The 26,957-nt window shown below is 44.7% G+C and overlaps 1 protein-coding gene across 13 annotated transcripts in view; it reads left to right on the top strand.

Annotated features, from left to right (window-relative positions):
* The window catches only part of GARNL3 (GTPase activating Rap/RanGAP domain like 3), a 158,797-nt gene that overhangs the window by 12,163 nt on the left and 119,677 nt on the right, over window positions 1–26,957 (top strand). For 7 of the 13 annotated variants that reach the window (XM_053561886.1, XM_053561963.1, XM_053561877.1 and 4 more), the window contains exon 2: window positions 6,763–6,933. In XM_053561886.1, the coding sequence (XP_053417861.1) occupies window positions 6,791–6,933 (143 nt within the window). In that variant the 5' untranslated portion in view covers window positions 6,763–6,790. Of the gene's footprint in view, window positions 1–5,156; window positions 5,528–6,762; window positions 6,938–7,495; window positions 8,038–26,957 lie in introns of those variants that run through there. The other 6 variants (XM_053561938.1, XM_053561894.1, XM_053561909.1 and 3 more) reach the window with 4 other exon arrangements.

The following is a 26,957-nucleotide window of genomic DNA, read 5'->3' as shown; positions in this document are numbered from 1 at the left end:
AAAACAGACTGGACTCAGTACCCGAAAGTACATTCATGCACTTAGTTCTGCTTCAGTGAGGACAGCTTACTTTAAAATGTGATGAAAATTTTATTACTGGAAATGTTAAAACACCTGTAAGTTAGACTAGTATTTCTCAACTATCTTATATTTTCAGCACATTTTTGGATACTATGGCTTTTGGTGGCATATTTGAAAAGATTGAAATGATGTTAAGCAGGCCAGCAACAGTGACAGCACAGTCCCACTCCAGGGTAACATGACCTTGGAGTACCCTCAGTTAATGTGCTGTCATTTCAGGCCCCCAAATCCCCTGCACCTCTTTGCTGCTTGAGCAGACATGCCTAATGTGCTTTGAGCAAGCTCTCCTCTGTAGCCCAAAGGCAGCATTCCTGTGTATTCCAGTGAAAATACACAGTCTCTCTTTATTGCCCATTGGAGGTTATTCCATTGCTGCTACTGAAGACATTTATGCCCAACTACGCTCTGCACAGGGTCACATAAAGCTGTTAGGCACACAATCCAACATGACAGATGCTGTGAAGGGCACATCAGTCAGTAACCTGTTGCAGACAACAGAATCCACTCTACTGAGCATAAGCAGAGAGGAGTTTCATACTAATCCAGGGAATTACATGCTTGAAAAGTCATTGGAGGGACTAGAGAGCCTACTGCAGTCTGAGCTCGCAGGACCAGCTTGCCCTGCCATTTTCAGAAAAGGAAAGCTGCCACTTGGTGACGAGAACCTGATGGATCAAGAAGCAAAAAGCTGGCCAGGCGAGGTGGCTCACGCCTGTAATTCCAACACTCTGGGAGGCCAAGGCAGGTGGATTGCTTGAGTTCAAGAGTTCAAGACCAGCCTGAGCAAGAGCAAGACCCCTTCTCTCCTAAAAATAGAAAAACTAGCTGGGCGTTGTGGTGGGCGCATTTAGTACCAGAAACTCAAGAGGCTGAGGCAAAAGGATTGTTCAAGCCCAAGAGTGTGACGTTGCTGTGAGCTACAGTAATGCCATCGCACTCTACCTGGGGCAATAGAATGAGACTCTGTTGCTAAAAAAAAAAAGCAGCTGCTGCTGCTGCCACCTTTGCTAACTACAGAACCATACTGCCAACTCTGCTTGGTCCCCAGAGCTGCCCCCGCTGCTTCAGAAAGCTAGAGAATCCAGAAGCTACTGACTCCAGACCATAATACCCCTGACAAGATCTCTAAAAGCAAAACAATTCCTTGTATCGTCTCCTTTGCTCTGCCTGGCTCAGTTCCAAATCAGAGTCTCCCCTATGAGTACATCTGATTCCTGGAGTCTAGATCATGCCCTCGCTGAAAAGAAGTTGAAGACATTTAAGTTTCATCTTTCTTAGAACTGAAGTGGTATTGAGCAAGTCATTCCACAGTATCTGCCACACACAATATCTTCTTCAGTCACAGCAAAAATAAACATGACCTTGGTGGAGGGCTGGGAGCACACTATCCCCGAGGCTCCCTGTGTGTGTTCTACGTAGTGACACACCTGTCTTGGGAGCTGCTTTAGTGGGTGAGGAGATAAAGGTGGGCACTCCAGCCTAAGCTGGGTGTTTGCAGCGACTTCCCATCCAAATTGTGATTCCACAGTTGTAGCACAAATGGAAGTGAGGACGTAAATGTCAGTCTTACATTTTATGACCAGAGAGAAAATGTCTCTAGACGCACTTCCAGCCATTAAGTGTTTTGCAGCATCAGTTCCATATACCAAGCCTGGATGGAAGTTTTGTAAATGGATTTCCTGCGCACTTGTCACAGTCCCCACAATACCAGCTGCCTGTCAGATATTGGGAAGGTGACAGAGCAGATTTCACGTCAGTGTGGTGGAAACCACCAGCGACCTCATTCAAGAGAGGCCATCACAGTCTGACTCTCCTTATGATTATTTTTCTAATGTTTTTGGCATTCATGTGCTCATTCATTCATTCAACAAATATTTATGGAGCACGTCTGTGTGCCAGGTGCTGGGGATACCAAGGACAGACAGGTTTCTGCCTTCACACTGCAGACTTTCTAGTGGAGGGAACAAGACTGTGTACCAGTAAACACATTATCAGGACGACATCTGGAACAGATGAGTGCCATAGACTAGAAGGTTACAGGATAAGGAGTGTCTGTGGAGGGGGCAGTTTAGATTTGGGGACAGAGGGAATCTGGTGTCCACTCCTGATTTGTCCCCTGACACTGTCCCGTGGTTTCCCACGGGCCCAGCTCTGTGGGGGCTACTGCTCACTTGGTGGCTGAATGAGCTCTGACCTCAAAAGCCGATCCTGGATTGAAGACAACCAAGAATGATGATTTACACTTGAGTCAAGACTGTCCAACAAGTAGTCAGAACAAGGAATGTGCAAGATCGAGGGTAAGGGATTGTGGCTCCCTGAGGCTTCCTGTGTGCCCTGGGCCGTGGCTGACATTCAGCGATCAGGGCTGTGCGTTATCTGCCAAGATGAAGGAGCCACAGCCAAGATCTCACTGCCTTTTATGTGTGGCACCCAGCGGTCTCCATGTTCTCACCTGAGACTTCTATTGTGTCATAGTCATGATCTTTCATGGGCTCTTCTCACAGCATCGTGGGGCCTCACCAGGCCTGGCTGTGGCTGCCATAGTCACAGTCTGGACCTCCCAGAACAAGTTCTCGGTAGCCTGCTGTTGACTCCTCAAGGTCATAATCAAGGGTCTGACTGTGAAGTTGGCCTCATTTCTCTTTGCCCCATCCCTTTAGACTCACAGTACTAAAACTCAAGGCATACTCTTAGGTCACAGCGTAAGAGAAGAAAAGTGTAAACTGTGTTTCTCAGGACTGTCCTCAGCCTGATGAGAAGCCACACACGCATAAAAACACCCTCTGGGAGATTCACTCAGGGATACCCCCTTTTCTTCCCCTGTGGATCCACTCCCCCCAGAAAGTACCGCCACACTGAATCATCCTCCTGCCATATTCTGGGGTACTTATCCAGAGCCTCATAAGTCTGTCTATGGTATTATTTGATCTTTTATTTTAAGAGAAGAAGGCCATTGTGGGTTTTTGTTTTTTGGGGTTTTTTTTTTTTTCACTCATTCCTGTTAAATCTTCTGCTCCTCTGGCCTTTACTGCCATTTTCCATAGGTCCTGCGCTAGCCAGTACTGCACGTTCATCTGAGGATAGAAGCAGCTCAGTCTGGGTCTGTGTTTACCACCAAGAATGTGGGTGGGCCCACCATGACACCCCCCCCTCTTGGACCAATCGTTGCATCTTCTCTTTCAGAACCTGGGCTGGCGGCCTGGCCTGGGGAAGCAGGAAGGGTACAGAGGCAAGAGAACATGCTGTTTTTGCCATCTCCCATGCTTTGCCACCACCTCCCATGCTTTCTTACCAGTCCGCCACATCCCCAGGTCCTGTGCTGTTCTGAGCCTCTGGCAGGGCCTTTCTCAAGTTTCCAGCTTTTCTCTTAACTCAGGACCGGCCATTCTAAAGAGGGTCTGGGTCAGCATTACTGCCCGTGGCCCAGGGTCCTGCTCTTGGCAGTTCACATGTACTTTTGCTTAATGTCTTTCATGAGATTTGAGCAGCTCCTAAGCTGTGCTCATTCTCTCCTTCAGTCTTTCCCCGGAGACCACCTTTTCTCTTTATGTATCTGGGACAGTGAAAAAACAAGCCTGCCCCTGCTGCCCATCCTCATTCTTCCACATGGGGCCTGGGTGGGCCCTCGGAACATTCCTGCTCATGTCCCCCACGTTTTGTAAGATGTGCAGGATCTCAGTGGTCTCTTTCCGTTTACCCACACTTCATTGTTATAAGCAGAGTCTCTGGAGGCACTGTATGGCGTCTGGCCGTTCTCTTGTTTCAATAAGTTTTCTTCTGTCTGTTGAGCTACTTTTGCTTTTTTCCATGAGTTCCAGGTAGTTATACATATGAGCAATTACTCTGTCTTCTTCCCAAGAAGTTCTTCGGCTGCTACATGTATGCATTTTAAATAGACGATAAAAATAAAGTATGTTATAAGGTTAAGAGGGACATTTTTTTAAATTTAGAAAGTTTAGAAAAGATAAAATAAGTGAGTAAACAGATTAAAATTAACAGTGATGAGAAAATCTGAATGAAGTTAAAGAATTAAATGAAAGTGTAAAAAAGAACTACGGGCAAAGTATGGTAAAAGATAAAATTAAATGAGGGGAAAGTTGAAAAGCTAAGATTTAAAATTTTTTTTTTTTTGTATTTTATTTACCTCTTATATGAAAAGCCAGGCAAATTTATTTAGAGGATTTGAAATTTTTTAACAATTTGAAAGATTAAAGGGCTAGAAAATAACATGCTAAAACAATTAAATCATATGAGCATTTAAAGATTTAAAAAGCTAAAAGAATATAAACAATGTATAAGGTTATCTCATTTTGTAAATTTCCATATTAAGGATGCATTTACATTAACTGATCTTGAAAGATGTGTAAGACCTATGGTTTAGGTAGACAAACATGTCATAGGACAAGTCGTATGAGCTCAGCAGATATGTCGCATAAAGGTTTGCCAGTACGTAGAAGAAAGTGGTAGGAACTCAAACAGAAGAGGAAGGGGTGGGGTGTCATGGACACTGTCAGGCCTCTTGGACGCCCTTGGACCTCTTTACTCTTTCTGTGCTCTTCTCCTGTCCTCAGCTGCACATACCGCCGACACTCCTCATCTACTTTTCTTAGATGGACTGCCCTCCACCCTGCACTGCACATGGACCCAAAGGACACAAAGGACCCAGGGCTTTACGTCACCCTCGCCTCACCCTGTGGCCCTCAGCTAAGGACCAAGGGAATAAGAAAGCCCAGGCCCTGCCAGAAGTGTCATTTACCTCAAGTAGCAGTGTCCAAAGTAAAAAGCGAGCTACACGTGTAATTTTACATTTTCTAGTAACTACATTAAAATCTCCTCCAGTACTGTATTTTATTGTCAGTCTATGGGTAATTGGTATAAAAAGTTATTAATGAGATGTTTTACATTACTTTTTATTTGTACTAAGTCTTCAGTCACCAGTGTATGCTCACATGTTATGCTCGCCTCACTTTGGACTGCCTTATTTCAGCTGCTCAGCAGTCACGCATGCCTAGTGGCTACCAGGTTGGACAGCATAGCTTCAGTGAAGTCGAAGCTGCCCTTCACAGGACTTTGCCTAAAAGTGAGGCCTCACTTGGCTTCTTCCTGTTCCCTGTCCTGCTTCCTCCACTCCCTTATTGGCTTCTTTTGAGAGCATTTGCTTAATAGATCTTTGGCATACAAGTATTATATTTGTAAGGAACAGAAGTCTGGGGGGTTCAAAGGAAAATGAGTCTCTCATCCCTGAAGTCTTGCTTTGTGTTTTATTTGTTGGTTTACCACTAAGGCAGCCATAAACTCTGGGTTTTTGGAAGACTTGGGGTTCCACTGAGTAAAGAACAGATAACATACCAGAACCTTGGCTTCCTGCCCTTTTTCAGAAGTGAAGGCTTGAGCCTTTGATGTCCATCTAGTTGCTGCCAAGATAGTGGCCTGAAGCCAGGAAAGGGTAAGATTACCTAGCAGTCTGGGTTAGGCAGGCAGGTTTCTTGAGCCCAGGACAGGTGATGGGGGAAGCTAAGTCATCACTCATAAAGGATGATCACTAGGGGGACATTGCATGAGGGAAGACCAAAAGGGACAGGTTGGGGGTTGGGTGGGTTTTAAATCCTTCCTGCACTAGGCAGGGGTCACTAGAGTGACTTTTGTTGGTTTTTTAAACTTGCCTGCAGCCTTAGGTCTAATTGGCATCACTAGAGCAGCTGTGGGGTGGGCAGTGCCTGTCTGCCTCCAAGTCCCAGATGGTGCAGAGTCACTTCCTCAGCATCCAGCCCTTCAGCAGACTCCGTCAGAGTGACACAGCTCTGAACCATGGTGCTTTTTGTCTTTTGCCTTGGCACAGTCTTTCTTAAGCAGACATCAGAAGGACTCCCTTTTGACCAAAGAGTTATCTGAGATTACTTTTTTCCCCCATTTCCAATTGGGTGTTGTTGGCTAGTTTTTCTATCACTTGAGGTAGAGGTGAGTGAAGAATGCTGCTAATTGGTGCAGAAACTAATTCCAGGTAGAAGGAGCCTGATGCCTGCGTTTCCTCTTCATCCCAGTACTGCCTTTCCCCCCTTCCCTGATGGGTCATCAGAGAAAGGAGCGGGCACAGTTTAGGGATGCACTTTCTGGTTTATTCCCGTGACTATTTTCATAAGCACTTGCTACTTATATACCATATGCCAATACTCTAGAAATGTAGGGGGTGGTCCTTTTTGTCTCCAGGGTGGTTGTCAGTCTAGGTCTGTTCTGTGGCTTTACTTAGATTTTTAAATTGGATTTATGAGATAAACCAGGCATTCCCAGACAACTCCAGTGATAGCCATAGGTTCCATCACCCGTGGTTTTTCAAAAGCATTCTAGGCATGGCTTCCCTTACCAAATTAAAATTGTCACTTTCTAAATAAGTTTGTGATTTTTCGAATGCTCACAGCACGTCCTTTTTACCTTAGTCCCCACTGGCTTAACTCATGGTAGAGGGATGTGACAGGATCTGGAACATTCCGGAGCATGGTGTTCCCTTTGTGCACAGAGGTCGAGTGCAGTCTTGGTAGGGCTGCTGGGTCTTGGGGGTGCCCCGGCTTCCCCTCCCTCTAGCTTATGAGTAGGGCTGGCATTGTCGGGGAGTGGGTGAATAGGCCGGGGATTGGCCTGCCTTTCCTCATTTCTCAGTGCCTGTCTCCCAACTCCTTGCCTCAGGACAGCAGCTCAGCCTGCAGGCCCACTGATGGATCCACTAACCAAGGGGTCCTGTGGGAGTCAGATGGCACAAACCCTTCGATGGAAAGCAAAGTCGTCGCTCTCCTTCGGTATCCAGCCCCTTCAGACGTGGCCAGCGAAAGACCCGGAACTAGAGTCCCAGGTCAACCTGTAAGTAAGTAAAAGAAGCATGGTCTCAGTTTGGGCTCATGTTCATTTTAATTTGAAATCTCTTAATATTCAGGAAGAATATTTTTTACCTTTGGAGGGAGAGCGGGGTGAATGTTTGGTTGGGAGATGGCATTTCTGTGCTTTGTGGTGTCTTCTTTGTATATTTAGCAATATTCATTGAGTATCTACCCTGTCCTGTGCCAGGAATGACGAGCAAAATAGGTTTTGTTCCTGTCGTTAGGGGGCTTACCCTTTATGGGACAGAGAGCCATTAATCACATAATCACACAAATACCAACATTTGTGTTAGGTGCTATGACATGTGTTGCCCTCATTCGATCAATATCTACAGAATGCCTTCTATGTGCCAGCAACACACTGGAGATATTAGAGAATAAAACATTTTCCCTACCCTTGAATATCAAATAGTATGTGGAAGGAAAAAAATTCTAATGTAATACAAAAGAAATTATAACAATAACTATAATATAACTAATATATCAGTAGACCCTAAGTCCTGTAGGCTGGTAACCGTGTTTTCTTATTTATTCTTGAACCCTAGGCTTTTGTTATGGTACATGATAAAACTTGTTGGGTGAACAAATAAGTAAATGAATGAAGAAGATACTACAAGGAAGGGGTCCTTCAGCTTTACAGGGTGACTCAAAAGCAACGAGGTGCAACAATATGATTTACTTCAAAACAAATGAGATGCTTCACCAATTCAGTGCAACAAATATTTATGGATGCTTACTGTACCCTGTGCTTTTGTGAAGAAAATTCCTAGGTAGGGGCATGGATCACAATCACCTGTGGGATTTATAACACAATTTATGCCTGAGGCCCACCCCTAGAGATTCTGATTCAGTGGCTCTGGAGTGGGTGAAAGAAGACACTTTAGGATGCCTACCCTCTTCAGGGAGACAGACACAAAACCAGCTAACTCCAGAGACGCTAGCACTTCACCTGCTGGAGGATGAGGGAAAAGAAGCAGTTGAGCTTCAGCCTTGCAGGATGAGCATCGATCGGGCAGTAGAGGGGGAAGAAGGCCTTTTTAAAGTGGGGCCAGAGGACACCAGAAAGCAAAGCCTCCTTTCCATGATGGTATGTTCTTTTTTTTTTTTTTCTCCCAGAGACAGAGTCTCACTTTGTCGCCCTTGGGAGAGTGCCGTGGCATCACAGCTCACAGCAACCTCCAGCTCTTGGGCTTAGATGATTCTCTTACCTCAGCCTCCTGAGTAGCTGGGACTACAGGCGCCCACCACAACCCCTGGCTATTTTTTGTTGTTGTTGTTGTTGCAGTGTGGCTGGGTCCGAGTTCAAACCCACCACCCTCAGTATATGAGGCTGGTGCCCTACTCACTGAGCCATAGGCACCGCCCCATGATGGTATGTTCTGGCAGTGTTGACAGGCAGTTCTCAACTTAGATTCACTTGAAAATCACCTAGGGAGCTTTGAAATCGTACAGAAGTCTGCACTGTCCTTCCAAAATTCTGAGGTCTAGGGTGGGATACAACACTAGTACTTTTAAAAAGCTCGCCAACTGTAATCCCAGCTTTTTTGGAGGCCAAGGTGGGAGAATCACTTGAGGCCAGGAATTTGAGAGCAACATGGACAACATCAGGAGACCTCTGTACAAAAAAATAAAATTATACAGATGTGGTGGTGTCCACCTGTAGTCTTAGCTACTGGGGAGGCTGAGGCAGGAAGATTGCTTCAACCTAGGAATTCAAGGTTGCAGCGAGCTATGATCAGACCACTGCATTATAGCCTGGGTTACAAAGGGAGACTCTGTCTCTTTAATAAATAAACAGACAAAAATAAAAGCTCCCCAGGTAAGTGTCACCTGCTGCAAATGTTGAGAAACACTGCTTTAAAAAGAAAAATATTGCCACACATGATTATTAAATAAGTACACTACAAAATAATTATCATGCTAAAGATCTGAACTTTATATCTTAGGCAATGGGACTCCATTGATGATTTTATGATCTTACGAGGCAATGCAATTTGGAATGTAAAAGGTTCATAAGGTTTAGATAAATTCGTGATAACTGCTTCTGTGGTGGAAGCTGAATGAAAAGTAGCCAAGTCTGAAGTCACTGTTGGCGTTTCGCTCCCTTACCTTCCATAAACTTCCTCTTAAGAGAATATGAGAATTGAATGTTTCCTTGATCTGAAACGGAGATTACCTTTCAGTTAATACTGAATCGTCTGAGCGAGATGGACCTGGTAAACCAGGGTCCTGGCCGGCCCTAGCGCACTGCAGGGGCTATCAAAGGCGGAGCGGGGAGATGGTTGGTCTTCTCCATTCATAACCTTTTAGATTCCAAAATTTAGAGGAAGGAGTTTTGTGTGTAGACTCAGGGTGTGGCGACAACCCAATCCCTTGCGGTGCTGGAACGCCGTCGTTCCTGCGGACTCTGCTAGGGCTGCCTACTTCCTAGACTACAAGCACCAAAGTGCACCGCGCGATGACGTAGGAAAGGGGCAGGCAGAACTGTGGGAGAGCCAATGAGACAGCGGGAGCTCCCTGGGCAGGCCCCTGCTCCACGCCCTATTGGTGGACCGGTTAGGGGTGGGACCGGGCCCTGGTGATTGGCGGCAGTAGGATGGCCAACCTGCGGCGAGGACAGGGCGGGCGTAGCTCCCGGGGCGGCTGCTGCTGCGGAGATCGCCTGGAGCCGTGCGAGCGCTTAGCTTCGATCGGCTCGGAGGAGCCCCGTTGCTGATCTCTGAGCTGCGAGCCCCTGCCCTCTATCCTCATGCAGCCGCACCTGGGAATAGATGGGGGCCGGGCTGCAGGCTAGATTTCACACTCGGGGGTCGGACTTGAAACCTGATCCTACCGTGGCAGAAGTTGGATTCTTTGGAAGAAGACCTAGAAGGATGTCTCTTTAAGAATCGCTACCATTTTCATGGACGTCCCACTCATTAACTCATTCACCTCTGTTCCAGACACTTGCCCAAAGATCCTATATGCGTTTTCTCACCTAGTCTTCACACACGCACGCGCACACAAATCGATGAGGTAGCTGTTGTTTTTTCCGCTTTTAGGTAAGGGAGCTGAATCCCGGACACACTGCCTGCAAGTGACAGAGCAGGGTTTCAGCTTAGGTCTGTCTCCAGCGTCCATCCCTTAACTTCTGTGCACTCAGGGGTGGGATCAGTGGGAAAGTGTGTGGGATGTCAGCGTCCACAGGATGTCAGGTGCTGTCAAGTGAAGAATATCACCGTGTTAGAAACCAAGGAAGCTGGCCAAGCACAAAGTTGGGTCTGGTGCTAAATAATACAGAGACCTTTCTGCCAGAAAAGCCTGGTACCTATTAAACAATTTACTGGGCACCTGTGTGCTGTTCTGGACCTTGTGCCAGGCACTGAGGTTGCAAAGAATGTATCTCCTTCAAATCAAGTGTATGCTTAGACACAGGCAGTATAAGATCACTCAGCGCAGGGTGAATGCAGGATGGGACTGTACCAGTTAGAGGTGGGAATGAGGGGCTTCCCAGACAGGAGACCATATGCACAAAGGTGAGCACCATTAAAATGCCTGGCTCTATGGCTCCGCGCCTGTGGCTCAAGCGGCTGAGGCGCCAGCCACATACACCTGAGCTAGCGGGTTCGAATCCAGCCCGGGCTAGCCAAAACAACAAGGACGGCTGCAACTAAAAAACAGCCAGGCCTTACTGCAGTTGCCTATAGTCCCAGCTACTTGGGAGGCGGAGGCAGGAGATTCGCTTGAGCCCAGGAGTTGGAGGTTGCTGTGAGCTGTGATGCCACAACACTCTACCCAGGGTGACAGCCTGAGGCTCTGTCTCAAAAAAAATAAAATAAATAAAATAAAATGCCTGGGTCTTAGGGGACAATCAAGAGACTGGATTGGCTGATCTTGGGGACTGGTGGGCAGTGAGCTTGGGGAGGGAAACAGAAGCCAAGCCCTTTGAGGAGTGGGAGCCATTGGCCTTGACTCTCTATAGCATGATCAGATTTGCATATTTGAAAGGTAACTGGTATCGGTAGGCAGCTAACTAGCTTGTGGTAGTTAAGGCTGGTGGCAGGGAGACCTGTTAGAGCAAGTGATACAAAGGTAGGAGATGCTGAGAGGTCTGATGAGTGATAGGAACAATGGGGTTGATTTGAAAAATATTGAAGGATTAAAGTGAACCTGGTAAACATGGGTTGTGGGGTGGGAAAGTGTGCCTCAGAGTTTTGACTCAGCCAGCTACATGGCTGGGTCTTTTCATTAATAGGACTCTAAAATAAGACAGCCCAAAATCCAAGGGAAAATAAAAACAAAGATCATGTAGAGAAATACTGTCAGGGCTGAAGAGGGGTTCAGTAACATCTTTGGGGACGGAATACTTTTAGAAAGTCTTCTTGGGGAGAATAAGGTAAACTGGACCTGTGAAAGGAGTACCTCTTCCTTCTTTTCTTTTTCCTGAGTGGATATTGATAGGCAGAGATGGGGGAGGAGGGTGTTCTAGATAGTGGATCAGCATGGGCAAAGGCACAAAGCAGGGACAATCTTTCAGAGCATATTTGAGGAATAACAGATATCCTGGTTTACCTCTTGTGTAGTAGAGGAAATCTGGAAGGTCAAATTGGGGCACATATTGTGAAAGATGTTCCACTGAATCCTGGGGATGTTGGGAGGCACCGAATGGCTTTTGAGTCAGGCAAGTGGTTTGAGGTCTGCTTTAGAAAAGCATACACTGAAAAGCCCAGTTAAGGAGTGGACTAGGGAGGCTTTTGTTGGTTATAAGTGACAGCAACTCAGCTCAAATTAGCATAGGCTAAAAAGGAGAAAGTATAGGTTCATGGGACCAAACTGAGGAAAGGAACAGATCTGGTTTGGGGGGTGACTAAGCCCAAGGACTCAAAAGCCATCAAGTCAGATGGTTTTCTCCTCCTCACCCACCTCCCATCCTTGCTCTTCCTGTGCCTCTCTCTGCCTGCCCATTCCCTACTCTTCATGGGATTTGCAGCAGGCCGTGTGAGTTCAGGCAGCATGGGTGGTGTTTTGACAGCTTTGCTACCCTGTTTCCCCAAAAATAAGACAGTGTCTTATTTTAAGGTTGCTCCCAAAGATGCGCTAGGTCTTATTTTCAGGGGACGTCTTATCTTTCCTGTAAGTAGGTCTTATTTTCGGAGGATGTCTTATTTTGGGGAAAACAGGGTACCTGGGAGGAAAAATAAAATCTTCTCCATCAGTTAAAAGAACACTGGGGAAGGACTGTATAGTTGCCTAGCTTGGGTCACATTTCCATTCCTCATTCTGTGGGGGAAGTGTCTAATTATCTGGGGATGAGAGAATAATTCTTGTTCGCCTGGGTGAGCAAAACAAAGAGGAAAAGGAGTGGCCAGGTACTGGAGAGGAGGATTATGCAAATAATCCTGAATCGTGAAAGCCAGTGGAGGAGTTTGAAGAAGAAAGGGGAGTGATCTGTGGCTTATCACAAAAAGGAATCAGGAAGTTTTTTCAAAAACTGGATCTTGGAAGTGATTAGAATCCTTGGTAAACTGGGTGTGGTGGCTTATACCTGTAATCCGAGCTCTCTGGGAGGCCAGGGGGTTGGGGGTGGATTGTTTGAGCTGGTCTTGAACTTCTACTTTCTAAAAGTAGAAAAAGCGAGCCGGGTAGTAGGCACCACAGTAGTCCCAGCTCCTCAGGAGGCTGAGGCAAGAGTATCGCTTGAGCCCAAGAATTTGAGGTTGCTGTGAGCTATGATGATGCCACTGCACTCTACCCAGTTTCACTCTGTCTCAGAAAAAAAAAGAAAAAGAAGAGAAAGAAAAGAAAAAGAATCCTTGGTGTGGGACCCAGGGTGTGGGCTTAAGGAATCAAATGCAACAGAAAACGTCGAATAGCCAAAACATTACTCAGCAATAAAAACACAGCAGGAGGAATCACACTACCAGACCTGAGACTGTACTATAAATCGATAGTGATCAAAACAGCATGGTACTGGCACAAAAACAGAGAAGTAGATGCCTGGAACAGAATAGAGAACCAAGAGATGGATCCAGCTACTTAGCATTATTTGATCTTTGACAAACCAATTAAAAACATTCAGTGGGGAAAAGATTCCCTGTTTAACAAATGGTGCTGGGTGAACTGGCTGGCAACCTGTAGAAGATTGAAACTGGACCCACACCTTTCACCATTAACTAAGATAGACTCTCACTGGATAAAAGATTTAAACTTAACATGAAACTATAAAAATACTTGAAGAAAGTGCAGGAAAAACTCTTGAAGGAATCGGCCTGGGTGAATATTTTATGAGGAGGACTCCCCAGGCAATTGAAGCAGTATCAAAAATACACTACTGGGGGCGGCGCCTGTGGCTCAGTGAGTAGGGCGCCGGCCCCATATGCCGAGGGTGGCGGGTTCGGACCCAGCCCCAGCCAAACTGCAACAAAAAAATAGCCAGGCGTTGTGGCGGGCGCCTGTAATCCCAGCTGCTCGGGAGACTGAGGCAGGAGAATAGCTTAAGCCCAGGAGTTGGAGGTTGCTGTGAGCTGTGTGATGCCACGGCTCTCTACCGAGGGCCGTAAAGTGAGACTCTGTCTCTACAAAAAAAAAAAAAATACACTACTGGGACCTGATCAAACTAAAAAGCTTCTGCATAGCCAAGAACATAGTAAGTAAAGCAAGCAGACAGCTCTCAGAATGGAAGAAAATATTTGCAGGTTATACCTCCGATAAAGGTTTAATAACCAGAATCCACAGAGAACTCAAACGTATTAGCAAGAAAAGAACATGTGATCCCATCTCAGGGTGGGCAAGGGACTTGAAGAGAAACTTCTCTAAAGAAGACAGAAGCACGATCTACAAACACATGAAAAAAAGCTCATCATCCTTAATCATCAGAGAAATGCAAATCAAAACTACTTTGAGATATCACCTAACCCAGTAAGAGTAGCCCACATAACAAAATCCCAAAACCAGAGATGTTGGTGTGGATGTGGAGAAAAGGGCACACTTCTACACTGCTGGTGGGAATGCACACTAATACATTCCTTCTGGAAGGATGTTTGGAGAATACTTAGAGACCTAAAAATAGACCTGCCATTCGATCCTATAATTCCTTTACTAGGTTTAAACCCAGAAGACCAAAAATCACAATATAACAAAGACATATGTACCAGAATGTTTATTGCAGCCCAATTCATAATTGCTAAGTCATGGAAGAAGCCCAAGTGCCCATCGACCCACGATGGACTAGCAAATTGTGATACATGAATACCATGGAATATTATGCAGCCTTAAATAAAGATGGAGACTTTACCTCTTTCATGTTTACATGGATGGAGCTAGAACATATTCTTAGCAAAGCATCTCAGGAATGGAAGAAAAAGTATCCAATGTACTCAGCCCTACTATGAAGCTAAATTATAGCTTTCACGTGAAGGCTATAACCCAACTATAGCACAAGACTATGAGGAAAGGGCCAAGGAAGGGGAAGGGAGGGGGGAGGTTTTGGTGGAGGGAGGGTAATGGGTGGGGCCACACCTACCATGCATCTTAGAATGGGTACAGGTGAAACTAAAGGCAGAATACAAATGTCTACATACAGTAACTAAGAAAATGCCATGAAGGCTACGTTGAACAGTTTGATGAGAATATTTCAGATTATATATGAAACCAGCACATTGTACCCCTTGATTGCACTAATGTACACAGCTATGATTTAACAATAAAAAAAAAAAAAGCTAAAGGCTGACAATTGAATTCGATGATTAGGAAACCGTGGAGAAGCCGTGTCAATTGGGTAGTTTACAAGACTCTCTGAAGTGCTCTCACTTTTCCTGATTCGTAGCCCTGTTTCAGCCCTGTCTCATAAGTGAAATAGCTTTTCTTCATAGGGGTTTTGGGACAAAGCAAGAGAAAACTAGTAGGATTATTCAGGGCCATTCAGCCTTAAGAGCATGTTAGCCAAAAGGGGAGAGAAAAAAGTTTTAAAAGTTTTTAGTAGCCTCTGAATCATCTGCTACTTCTTTTTTTACTCTGTCTTCCCTGTGATCAATTACAACATCCTGCAATAAAGTTGGATTTTTTGTTCGTTTGTTTTTATTGAGACAGAGTCTCACCTTGTCACCCAGGCTGGAGTGCAATAGTGTCATCACTGCAACCACAAATTCCCGGCCTCATGTGATCCTCCTGCTATAGCTTCCTGAGAAGCCGGGACTGCAGGCATCTGCCACCACACCTAGCTAATTCTGTTGTCGTTGTTGTTGTTGTTGTATTTTTTGTAGAAACAGAGTGTTGCTCTTACTCAAGCTAGACTCAAACTCTTGACCTCAGCCTCCCAGAGCACTGGGATCATAGGCATGAGCCACTGTGCCCAGCCTTAAAGTTGTATTTCTTAAACCGCATATACTTAGACTTCATTTCCCCCACTAGGCTGAATTGGCAGTATTTTACTTTTTGATCTTTTGAGGAAAATTTTCATATATCAGGGTATTATTACACAAATATTTGGCATTATTTTATTTAGACCTTTTCAAATAGCTTTCAAAATGTCTTCAAGACCTAGTTTGCTTCTGAATGAAGGGCCACTTTAGTTTAAAAAGCAGTGTTGGAAAGGAAGCTTTTTGGTTTACTGTTAGCAAAAATTCTATTCACCCACTCCCATGGAGGGAGGAGGTTGGGTGGCTCGTTGTTTCCTCCCCTTTTCCTCCCTTTCGGGATCTGATTGCCCACAGAGCTTGTGCAGGATCTCGCCTCCTGCTCCCATACGGGATAATACACTGAGTCTTCTAGAGGCAGGTGTGGGGCCTGTCTGCCTTTGTCCCCTTGGTGGAACTTGATGGTCCAAAGACAGCAATTCCCCTCGCCACCATCCAGGCAGCTGTCTGCCTTTCTGCAGACCATTCTCTCCCACCAGAGGATTGTTCCAAGGTAAAAACCTGAGGGCGAGCAGTAGGAAGCCCGTTTAGCTGTGGGACTCAGCCTTGTTTGCCAAGGAAACCACAGCACGGCAAGGAAATCCTGTTTTGATTTCTTTTTGCCTGACTCTTGTCACTAATGCTCAACCGATTCCAAACACAGAAGAGAAAGGGGTTGATTTATTGATAAGCTCCCAAACAAGCTCCAACAACTGTGAGACAGGTAAGGATTTATGGGTTTTCTTTTTTATTCCCTTATTCTTTCTTGTCTTAATAGGGGACCTGGCATGTATAAATATTTGTTGTGTGTCAGTTAAGAGCAGAGGTGCATTTAGAAGGCCTGCAACAGTGCAGTTCTGAGCAAAAGGAGAGAAAACAGACACAGAAAAGGGAGAAGACGGAAGGCACTAAGACAGTGTAGAACTCTACAGATATTCTCCCGTGCAAAACTGCATACACAAGGTGTGCATTGCAGCATTCCAGTAACAGCAGAAAAGTGAAAACCATGTAAATAGGGGATCGGTTAAATAAAATACCATGCATCTACTCAGTATAAGAAGGAATACAGGAGTTTTTTTTGGTACTGGTTTGGAAAGATTGCCAAGATATATTAAGTATAAAAATAATAAGAACAAGAAGTAGGACTGTGTGTAGTGTGCTACCATTTGTTTGAAGAACAGGGAGGGGAAGGGGAATATGTGTCCCTCTTTCTTTGCAAATGCATATGGCGTCTGCATTTGCAGATACACAAACGGTAATCCAGGTTGCCCATGAGGAGAGGACATGGTGGGCGGGGAGACTTCTCCCTGTGCAGCCTCATAGTCTCTGAGTATTGAACCAAGTCAGTGTGTTCACTCTTCCAAGAATGAAATACAAGTGCACAGATACAGTCATACAATTTCTAAAGCAACACAGTGGAGGGAGTATTGCTAGGGCCTGGTCACTGATAGATAGGCGATGTCAGAAGCCAACTGTGGCCTTCCCAACTTGAGAGACTTGGAAGAGGTGAGGTGCTCTGCTAACAGAGGAACGCAAGAGTGGGAGTGAGTTCCTCCTTGGGACATGTGATGTCTTGGGGACTGCTGGGGTGTTCATGGCACCATATCCAGAAAGATCTGATTTCGAGGCTCAGCACCCGTAGTACAGTGGTTACGTCGCTGGCCACATACACCGAGGCTGGCAGGTTCGAACCCAGCCCAGGCCAGCTAAACAACAATGATAACTGCAACAAAAAATAGCCGGGCCATTGTGGCGGGCGCCTGTAGTCCCAGCTACTTGGGAGGCTGAGGCAAGAGAATCACCTAAGCCCACTAGCTGGAAGTTGCTGTGAGTTGTGATGCCACTACAGAGGGCAACACAGTGAGACTCTGTCTCAAAAATAAATAAATAAATAAATAAGATCTGATCTGGAGGTTTGATCTGGGGAGTCACTAGCAGAGACATGATTTTTGGAGGGTCAGAAGCAATGAGGTTTCCAGGGAAGGAGGTGGCCTGAATTGAAAGGGGAGGAGTGTGGACCTTCACCACGCAAAGTGTCATAGAGGTAAAGATGCCACCAACAGACTGCAGGCACAAGAACAGGACTTCTCTTGCTGCTCCTTGTGACCTAAGAACAGGGAGGAGGCTGACCTCACTCCCTGCCAGGACATCCTGGCCCTTTTCTGGACGCCCTACTCACTGTTGTGCTCCGTATCCCCTGCAGGAATAGCTGCTAAAATCATTTTTCCTCAAGGAGGTTGTACCGTTATTAAGAATTTTATTCCTGTGACTATTCGGGTCTTCAGTGCTTTCAAATTTTGTATTCCTCAAGGACCAACAACCCATTTTTGGTGCTCACCTCATCTCAAAGTACAGTACTGAACACCGTATGGGCACACTATAAATAGTGATTGATGGTGTCCTCTTTCTAATCAGTGCTTTTAAGAGGCAAAAGGCAATCGTTTGGGATGCCCTATCCTAAATTCACTTTAGCCAGCACTCACTTTCATTAGAAGCAGGCTGGTTGTTTTCTCGTCATCTCCTATAGTAATAAGTGTTCTTAGTTTAAATACTTTCGCTTCCTGTATTTCCATACGTTTGGTTTATCTATTATTTTGCTTTCATTAAAGAACGTCCCACCTTCTCTCACTGCCCTGGATCACTGTTGGTTTCGCAGTTTTATCTTCCTGGGAGACAATCTCAGAATCAGAGCAACTTAGTGAAGTAAACATTTTAGAGAATCTTTCAAAAATATACTTTGACCTTAAAAGCACGGGTAAGCTGCTTTTCCCCCCACTACATGGTCTGAATGTGCCCAGAGGAAAACTGAGCACAGATAAGTATGGAGTGGGTCTAAATTGGTCCAGAAAGTTAGAATATAATACAGAGGTCATTTAAAAAACAGCTTTGGGCTTTCTCCCCTCTATCAAGACAAAGTTCATGTCACTTCTGGGAGCATTTATTTTTATGTTGAAGACTAAAATTTTTCACATTTTGGTATTGGCTATGAAAGGGATCAGAATATGCTGCCTCGAAGTGTTTTGAGCTGAAGTCAATTGAGAAAAAGCAGACACAAGAACAGCTCTCCCCTTCCCCATCTGCCTAAAAGCAGGGCATAAATTTCTTTTGTGAACTGTCCCTCTCTGCTTTCCTGCATCAAGAGGAGAACATTTATCACCGGAGATGAAGATGAAATAAACCTTACTAAATAATTCTTGTGGTTTTTTTTTTTTTTTTTTTTTTTTTGGCCAGGGCTGGGTTTGAACCCGCCACCTCTGGCATATGGGACCTGCGCCCTACTCCTTGAGCCACAGGAGCCACCCAATAATTCTTATCTACCATTAGTTTCTGCCATGTGTACTTTCCCACAGATTACCAGCCCTAGAAACCCCAAACCCCATTTTTTGGTCTCTTCTCCACAATTTATTGCCCTTTGTTAAAATGATATATAAGCCCCCAAGTCTAACTGCTTCTTTGGATTTTTATTATTTTTACTGTGGAATTTCCCTACACATGAAATTAAACATAAAATTTATGTGTCATTTCTCCTGTTAATCTTTTAACTGTATTTTGCCAATGTAATTTGAAGACCTCAGGTGAAAAAACCAAGTAGGTTTTTTCCACTGACCGCTGTGTTCCTAAAGTGAGAAAATTTTAATCTATAGCATATTCTAGCTTAACACTAGCTTTCTACAGAGACCATTTTTCTTCTCTGTGTTGATGAAAAGCAGGGATTCACAACTTCAGTTTATTCAAATATTCATTGTGCTCAAGATAGACACCGTGGTTCCTGATTCATATGGCTTTTTTCATTAAATCCAACAGGAAGACACCATGGTTATCAATATTTGTTGAGTTAATTTATCCGTCAAGCCCTGTTTTATGTTGTTGAGACTAAGGCCCATAAAGAGGTATTTCTTGCCTCAGATAAGGCAGTGAGTTAGTGGTAGGATTAGACAAAGCTAGGTAAATATCACACAGAATTTATGTACATATAATTTCTCTATATGTGTAGATATTCATTTCTATTTAAGTTCAAAGTTCTACAAGTTCTGTATATGACCTTTAAAAAAATTTTTTTTGTTAAGCTATATTTCACATGCAAAAAAATGCAAAGCTCTTAAGAACACAGTTGGGTTATTTGACAGCTGCAGCTGATTAGCTTTTTAATGTGATGGTGTCAGTCGGTCCCACTTAATTGTATTACCCATTTATTGAAGGACACCAATCTCTAGACATAGGAAATGTCATCATTGTGGACTGATGGCTAGTGAGCCATGTCACAATTTGTTCATTGTGATGGCTCCCACGGTGTTGTTCATTCATATTACTGGCATTGTATTAACCTCTGAAATGAAGTTTCTGAGATTAACTGGAGGCAACACTTAAAGTATTTTTATGTCTTACTCAAAAACAAATTTCATGAATATGCTGTATAAAACAGTTTACTTCAGCCACAGTGGAATTGCAAGCATGGGGATTGTTTCAACAGGCCTGACCCTGGAGAAAGTTGTGAGTGACATGGCCTATGTGTTTGCCTGTCCCTTCTTTGGGCACCTCCTAGAATATTCAGCTGGCCTCACCCTCCCTTCAGGAACTCCTAGCCTCCTGTAAAGAAGAAACCTAGGGGATGTGATTGCTCTCCTCAGCTGTGTGACAGTAGGAATGATAGACTTGTTTGCATGGCCTCAGAGGGCTAGCTGGCTTGCTTCCATTCATTCATTCATTCATTCTTCAATAAAAGCCCATTAAGAGCTAACTCCATGCCAGGTATTATGTTAGGCTCTGAGGATTTAGCATTGAACAAAACCTAGCATTGTGGACCTTAAATTCCAGATGAGGAAGCAGCTGTTAATCAGATACCTTGTAATTCCTATTTGGGGGAAGAGGGTCCCGAAAGCAGGAAGAATTTAGAGAGACTCTGAAAATTGAAGGAAAAGGAAGAAATGCAGTGTGGCTGGCAGGGTGCTGAGCAGGGAGTGGTGCCAGACCAGACAGGTGGCCAGGGGTGTAGGAGTGATGGCGAGGAAGTTAAGAAAAAAATGGGTGTAGGTGTAGGACCAGCTGGTAGAAATTAAGGTGTGATGGATTTCAACTCAATATAGAAAAATGCTATTTAACAGGAAGAATGGAGGACCATGGGTTGGGGGGCCTACTGTGTTTCTTGTCACTAACGATGTGGAAGTTGAGACAGGATGGCTCTATTCAAGTTGGGCAGAAGATACATAATCACAGGTAATAGGTTGGACACTTAACATTGGTCCTTAAATCTCCGGACCTGGAAGTCTCTGGAAGTCTGTTCCAACCCAGTGAAGGACAGAGAGGAGATGGTTTCCTGGGGTTCCAGTAGATAGGAAGTGAGTCCATCAGCGTTTCTCGGGCTGGCTGTAACAAAGTCCCCTCTGGAATGTATTTTGGTTAAAAAATACAGGTGCTTAGGTCTCAGTCTTGAAGATTCTGATTGGGGAGGTCTGAGAGGAGGACTGGGTATTTACATGTTCAGATGAAAAAAATTAGAAAGTAAACTTTAAAACTTCTGTAGGGAGCAATAGACATCATGTTTAGGATATTCCTGGTGGCGAAGGATTTCTTAAGTTAGAAAAACAAAAGCATAAAGGAAAATATAAAAAATGTCTGCATTAGAAATTAAAATTTTCTGTATGATTAGAAATATCCAGAACAGAATTTTAAACGAAGAACAACTATCTGGAAGAAGAAATCTGTGATTTGTTAACAAAAAAAAAAATGGGTTGATACTCAGAATATACAAATAATTCCTACAATCAATTAGAAAAAAGACCAACAACATACAAAAAAGGAGTGGGCAAAAGAATTTGGAATAGGCAAATCATGAAAAAGGTAGCTCAGATGGTCAGCAAGTGTAGGAAATGACGTTCAAGCTCTCGAGCTATCAGGGGAATGCAAATTAAAGCCATTCCTCAGTGAGGCACCATTTTATATTCTTCAGACCAGCAAAAACTCCTGTCTGACAATACCAAGTGTCGGCTAGTATGCCAAGCAAATCACTTACTGCTGATAGGAGAGTAAATTGGCATACTCACTTTGGAGAGCAAATGTAGCATTCTGTAGAAAAAATAATGATGTGTACATCATGACCCCACAGTTGCACTCCTGGATATGTATTCTAGGGATGATTGCCTAGTATTCAAGGAGACACGTACAAAGGTATTCATTACAGCATTGTTTAAAAATTGGAAACAACCGAGCTGTCCAGCACCAGGAGAATGGAGGAACAGTGGGACACTGATGCCGTGGGGTATTACACAGCAGTGTGCGTCAATGGATTAGAGCTACAGGCACCACCATGTACAAACCTCACAAGCAAATTGCTCAACAAAGGAAGCTAGCTGCAGGAAGATTGCCCGGTATGGTATTTACTTGTGTAAATTTTGCTAACCAATGCCATATATTGTTTATGAGTAAGTCTATACCACAAATATAAAAATATTAATATGAGCTGGAAGCATAAGCCCAATTCATTAGTGATGGTTTCAGGGAAGGGAGAGATGAAAACAGGGTCAGGGAGAGGTGCACATGGCTTTCAAATGTATCTACAATGCTCATTATATTATTCCTTGTTATTCTGTACTTTGAGAAATATTTCATAATAAAAGAAATTAAAGAAAAAATTCCAGGTGATTCTGATATGCAGCTAGATTTAAGAAGCAAGTCTAGAATGAGTGCTTCTCTAATTTTAATGTGCATGTGAGGAAGATCTTGTTACAATGCTGATCTCTGAATCATTAGGTCTGGGATGGGAGACTGTGTTCCTAACCAGTGTGGTCAAAGGACCAGACTGAGCAGCAGCGGTCACAATGAGCTTGGTGTCTCTAGGATTCTTGCCAGCTGGGGACTGCACAGAAGCACCTGCTCCAGATAGCATGCCTCCCTTTAGGGTCTGGGTGCAGATGGGGGCAGATCTTGTGAACCCTACTGGGGAAACTTTAAGAACCTGGAGAGACTGGCCGGGTGCATGGGCTCACGCCTATGATCCCAACACTGGGAGAGGCCAAGGTGGGAGGATCACTTGAGCTCAGCAGTTCAAGACCCTGTCTTTACTTAAAAAAAAAAAAAAAATAGAAAAAAGTTAGCCAGAAGTCATAGCCGGCTTCTGTAGTCCCAGCTACTCTGGAAGCTGAGGCAGGAGGATTGCTTGAGCTCAGGAGTTTGAAGTTGTTGTAAGCTATGACGATGCCAGGGCACTCTAGCCTGGGTGACAGAGTGAGACACTGTCTCAAAAAAAAAAAAAAGAACCTGCAGAGACAGACTTTAAAGGAATTTCTCCAAAGAAGTAGATCTGCAGGTGGTTAAGGGAGGTCTGCCACAACATATGTTGTCTGCTGATTTTTGTCCCATAACTTAATTTTCTATTTAGCACATTTTGGTCATGCATTTGTAGATCTCATATGCGGTAGTGTTTCCCAAACCAAATTACACTCTGAGCTGAAAAACCCTTCAGCCATGACCCTACAGGAAAAGAGAAGCCAAGGTTGCTGTCACTGAAGAGTTGGGAAAGGAGGGAGTGGGTGTGCAGTCATCACGCCTTGCAGGAACCACATCATCATAGTGTTTCCCAGGTTTCTGGATGGTGGGCCTGGAGCTCAGAAGAGTGTGACAGACCTCCCAGCTTCTGCTGTGGGCACCCACACCCGAAGCTTACATATGCTGCTTATGAAGGGGATAAAAAGAGGCTGTTTTACAATTTGCCAGATTTGCTATCCACATATTGTGCTTTGCTTGCATAATATTTTTATTCTCATGGAGTCCTGTGTACTTTATATTTGTCTTTCCCACTGCATGCTAAGCTCTGTGACAGCAGGGGCCACACATCTTGGGGTTAGCCCCTGGCACAGCACCTCATACGTGCTCAGTAACTGTTTATTGAGTGAATGAAAGAATTTCAACTGAGATACAGTTTTTTAGTTTTTTTGTTTTTGAGACAGAGCCTCAAGCTGTCACCCTGGGTAGAGTGCTGTGGCATCATAGCTCACAGCAACCTCCAACTCCTGGGCTTAAGCGATTCTCTTGCCTCTGCCTCCCAGGTAGCTGGGACTACAGGTGCCCGCCACAACGCCCGGCTATTTTTTGGTTGCAGCCGTCATTGTTGTTTGGCCGGCCCGGGCTGGATCCGAACCCACCAGGTCAGGTGTACATGGCTGGCGCCTTAGCTGCTTGAGCCACAGGCACCAAGCCTGAGATACAGTTTTTTAATTAAAATGTTTATTTTGGGGTGGCATCTGTGGCTCAAGGAGTGGGGCGCTGGCCCCATATACCGGAGGTGGCGGGTTCAAGCCCGGCCCCGCCCAAAAACTGCAAAAATAAAATAAAATAAAATGTTTATTTTGAGGTATTCATAGATTCTTATGCAGTTGTAAGAGATAACTCAAGCGAGATCCCACGTACCCTTTACCGGGTTCCCCCAGTGGTAAGATCTTATGTAACTACAGTACAGCATCAGACCAGAAAACTGACACTGATGCAACCCACGGATCTTGTTTAGATTTGCCCAGTTTTACATGTAGTTTTATCACGTGTAGGTTTCTTCATCCACCTATGTGTCCACAGACAAGGTACAGACCAGCTCCATCCACGCTGGACCTCTCGTGTTGCCTTTCTATACCCATGCCCACCTCCCCCCATCATTTCATCACTTCAAGAATGTTATATAAACGGAATCAGTTTGTAATCTTTTGGGATTGGCTTTTCCCATGCGTCATAATTCCCTGGAGATTCATCCACATTTTTGTGCATGCCAATAGTCTGTTCCTCTTCATTGCGAGTGGGGTTCTGCAGTGTGGCTGGGTTAGACCACGCACAGCAGTCTGTCGAACTGTTTGCCCTCTGAAGGACATCTAGGTTGTTTGCAGTTCAGGGCTATTATGAGTCAAGTAGCTTTGAAAATTTGTAGACAGGTTTTTGTGACCATACATTTTTATTTCTGTGAGATAAATGCCCAAGAGTACAATGGCTGGGTTACATGGTTACTGCATGTTTCACCTTATGAGAAACTGTTTTCCAAAGTGGCTTAGCTAACCATTTTATATTCCCACCTGCAATGTAGGAGTGGCCCGGTTTCTCTGCTCCCTCACCACCCTCTGATATGGTCACTGTTTCTTTTTTAGGAGATAAACTTGTAAAGAGGCTGACAGAGATCATGATTGAAAGGAACCTTGCAGTGAACTACCTTAAGACCTTACCGATTTTAGCAAACCAGACACATTCCAGGGGACATGTCTATGTCAGAAACTTAAAGGACACGTGTACACCATAGGAGGCCTGCATTCTAGAATGTTAGAGAAAAGAGGGGTAGAATGGGAAGGATGACTGAAGATGGTAAAAATAACTTCAAATGTCCCTGAAAGTCTGTGTGAGCTTATACAATGGTCGAGGAGATGGAGAGGAGAAAGGAGCATGAACCCATCGCAGTCAAGTGGAGCAGAGAAGAGGAAAGGGAATCATTTATTCATGAGCCATCTATTCAACAAATATTTATTGAGTGGCCTACTCTGAACCAGGCATTCAATAAGACACATTAGACCACGAGGATGGTCAGGACAGGCAAAGTCCCTGACTGTTAGAATAACTAGCATTTATTTCCTGGCTATTATGTGGCAGATATTGGACTAAGCACCTTGTGATCTTAATCCTCCCACGGAGACAGGTATTATTTTAACACCCTGTTACAATGAGGAAACAGGCTCAGAGAAGATCAGCAACCTGCCTAAGGTCACAGAGGTCATGTGCGATGGCGCTGAAATTCAAATCCAGGACCCTTTGGCTGCTTTATGGTTGGCGTTCCTGGCGTTCCTTGCTAAGGGATGCTAAGCTTACGATCCTGGTACAAGGAACACTGTGCCCCCAGAAACACCACAGGGAACAGGGTGAGTCGGAAGAATCTAGCAGGGGTATCCAGCCTGCAGCACATGGGCTGTATATGAATTGTGTGAAGACTTTTTTGCTTATCTGTGGTGGTGGATAGCTATCACAAAAAGTATGCACAGACTTTTTTCTTTTATTTCTTCCTTTTTTTTTGCTCATCAGCTTTTGTAAGTGTTTGTGTATTTAAGGTGAGGCCCAAGACAGCTCCTCTTCTTCCAGTGTGGCCCAAAGAAGCCAAAAGGCTGGACAGGCCTGTGGAGCGCTGCTTCCCTGGGCCTCTTTCACACTAGAAGTCTTCTGCTCACTTCCCACTTCCTGGTGTCTTAAATGTCTTCAAAAGAGCACAGAATTCTGCTATTTCATCATTAGAAATTAACGTAGCATTGCATTTCTGCTTTTCGTGGTACTTGACTTAGCTTTAGGAAGAAAGACAACTGGCCCCTTCTATGTGATAAGACAATCTAGCACCTGTTGCTTGGAGGCCCTGGGTTCCCCCTAAGCCATCTCTGCCCCTCCATAGGGAGAGGAGGGGTCCCTGCCGTCTTTCTCTTATTCTCTGCTTATCGGGGCTGGAGCTCCTGACTCCTGGTAAGCTTCTGAAAAACTGCCCGTAACTTCTCACAAATTCTCTCTGCCGATCTAGGAAGAGTGCCCTTGTTGGTGTTGTCCTAATGCCTCTGCGTTGGCTGGAAACCCCTGAGATGGGTGAGCAGGGCCTGCCTGTTGTGAGGGTCCTCTCTGGGTCTGTTGACTGAGGACCTGTATCTGAGTTTGGCTTCCCTTGGGGGCTGCCTGGCTCTCTTTTATTCCCCCTTATTCAGTTTTAGCAACTCTTGACTCTTTGGAGGAGCTTGTCCTGTTTTCCAGGAACCTAACTTACATCACAGCCATTTGTCTAGCCTCTGCGTGGAGCTGGAAATCTTTGCTCTCATCCCGGGCCATCTGTGGAGATATAACATGGAGGTCCTCAGTTCTGTTCACGATCGCAAAGTGCGATCCAGCATCCTCACGCGCTGATTTGTTAGAACAGAAGGGTTTATATTTAGAGCATGTGGGGAACTTAAAGCTCCTGGTTGCTTTTGGCACCTGTCTTGTTCTGGTAACATGTTCTAGCCAGGTTTCAAATGTTTCTTCCCCTGTCACGGCAACAGTGGGTCCCAGGTATTTTCTAGGTGAGGTCACACTGCCAGGCCAACACTTTTAGGGAGGAGACTACCAAGCCCTGAACTGTGACACTTGCTCTCAGCCCTGCCTGAGAAGCTGCCTACTGGGTCCCTTACTACTTTGGAGAGGAAAAAGGCATTTTATTTCAGTTCTTTAAAACTAGTCATTACATATGCCAAACTCCCCTTCCCTGGTCTCTCTCTCAAAATCTGAGAGGCACTTATATTAATAATAAGAATAGTAATAATAACCAACATTTATTGAGTAGTAATTATGTGATAGACATTATGCTTAGAATTTTGTCTGCTTTTTTTTATTTATTAATTTTTAGGAGACAGGGTCTCCCTCTCTCACCCAGGCTGGAGTACAGTGGTGTGAGGATAGTTCACTATAACCTCAGACTCTTAGGCTCAAGTGATGATCCTCCTGCCTCAGACTCCCATGTAGCTGAAACTCCTGATGTATGCCACCACACCCAGGTATTTTTTTATTTTTTGTAGAGACAGGGTCTTGCTATGTTGCCCTGGTCTTAAAATCCTAGGCTCAAGCAGTCCTCCCACGTTGGGCTCCCAAAGTGTTGAGATTATAGGCG

The sequence above is a fragment of the Nycticebus coucang genome, chromosome 2 (assembly GCF_027406575.1).
Source record: "Nycticebus coucang isolate mNycCou1 chromosome 2, mNycCou1.pri, whole genome shotgun sequence".
Lineage (NCBI taxonomy): Eukaryota > Metazoa > Chordata > Mammalia > Primates > Lorisidae > Nycticebus > Nycticebus coucang.
Note: the sequence above shows the minus strand (reverse complement) of the source record. Positions and strands in the feature narration are given on the sequence as shown.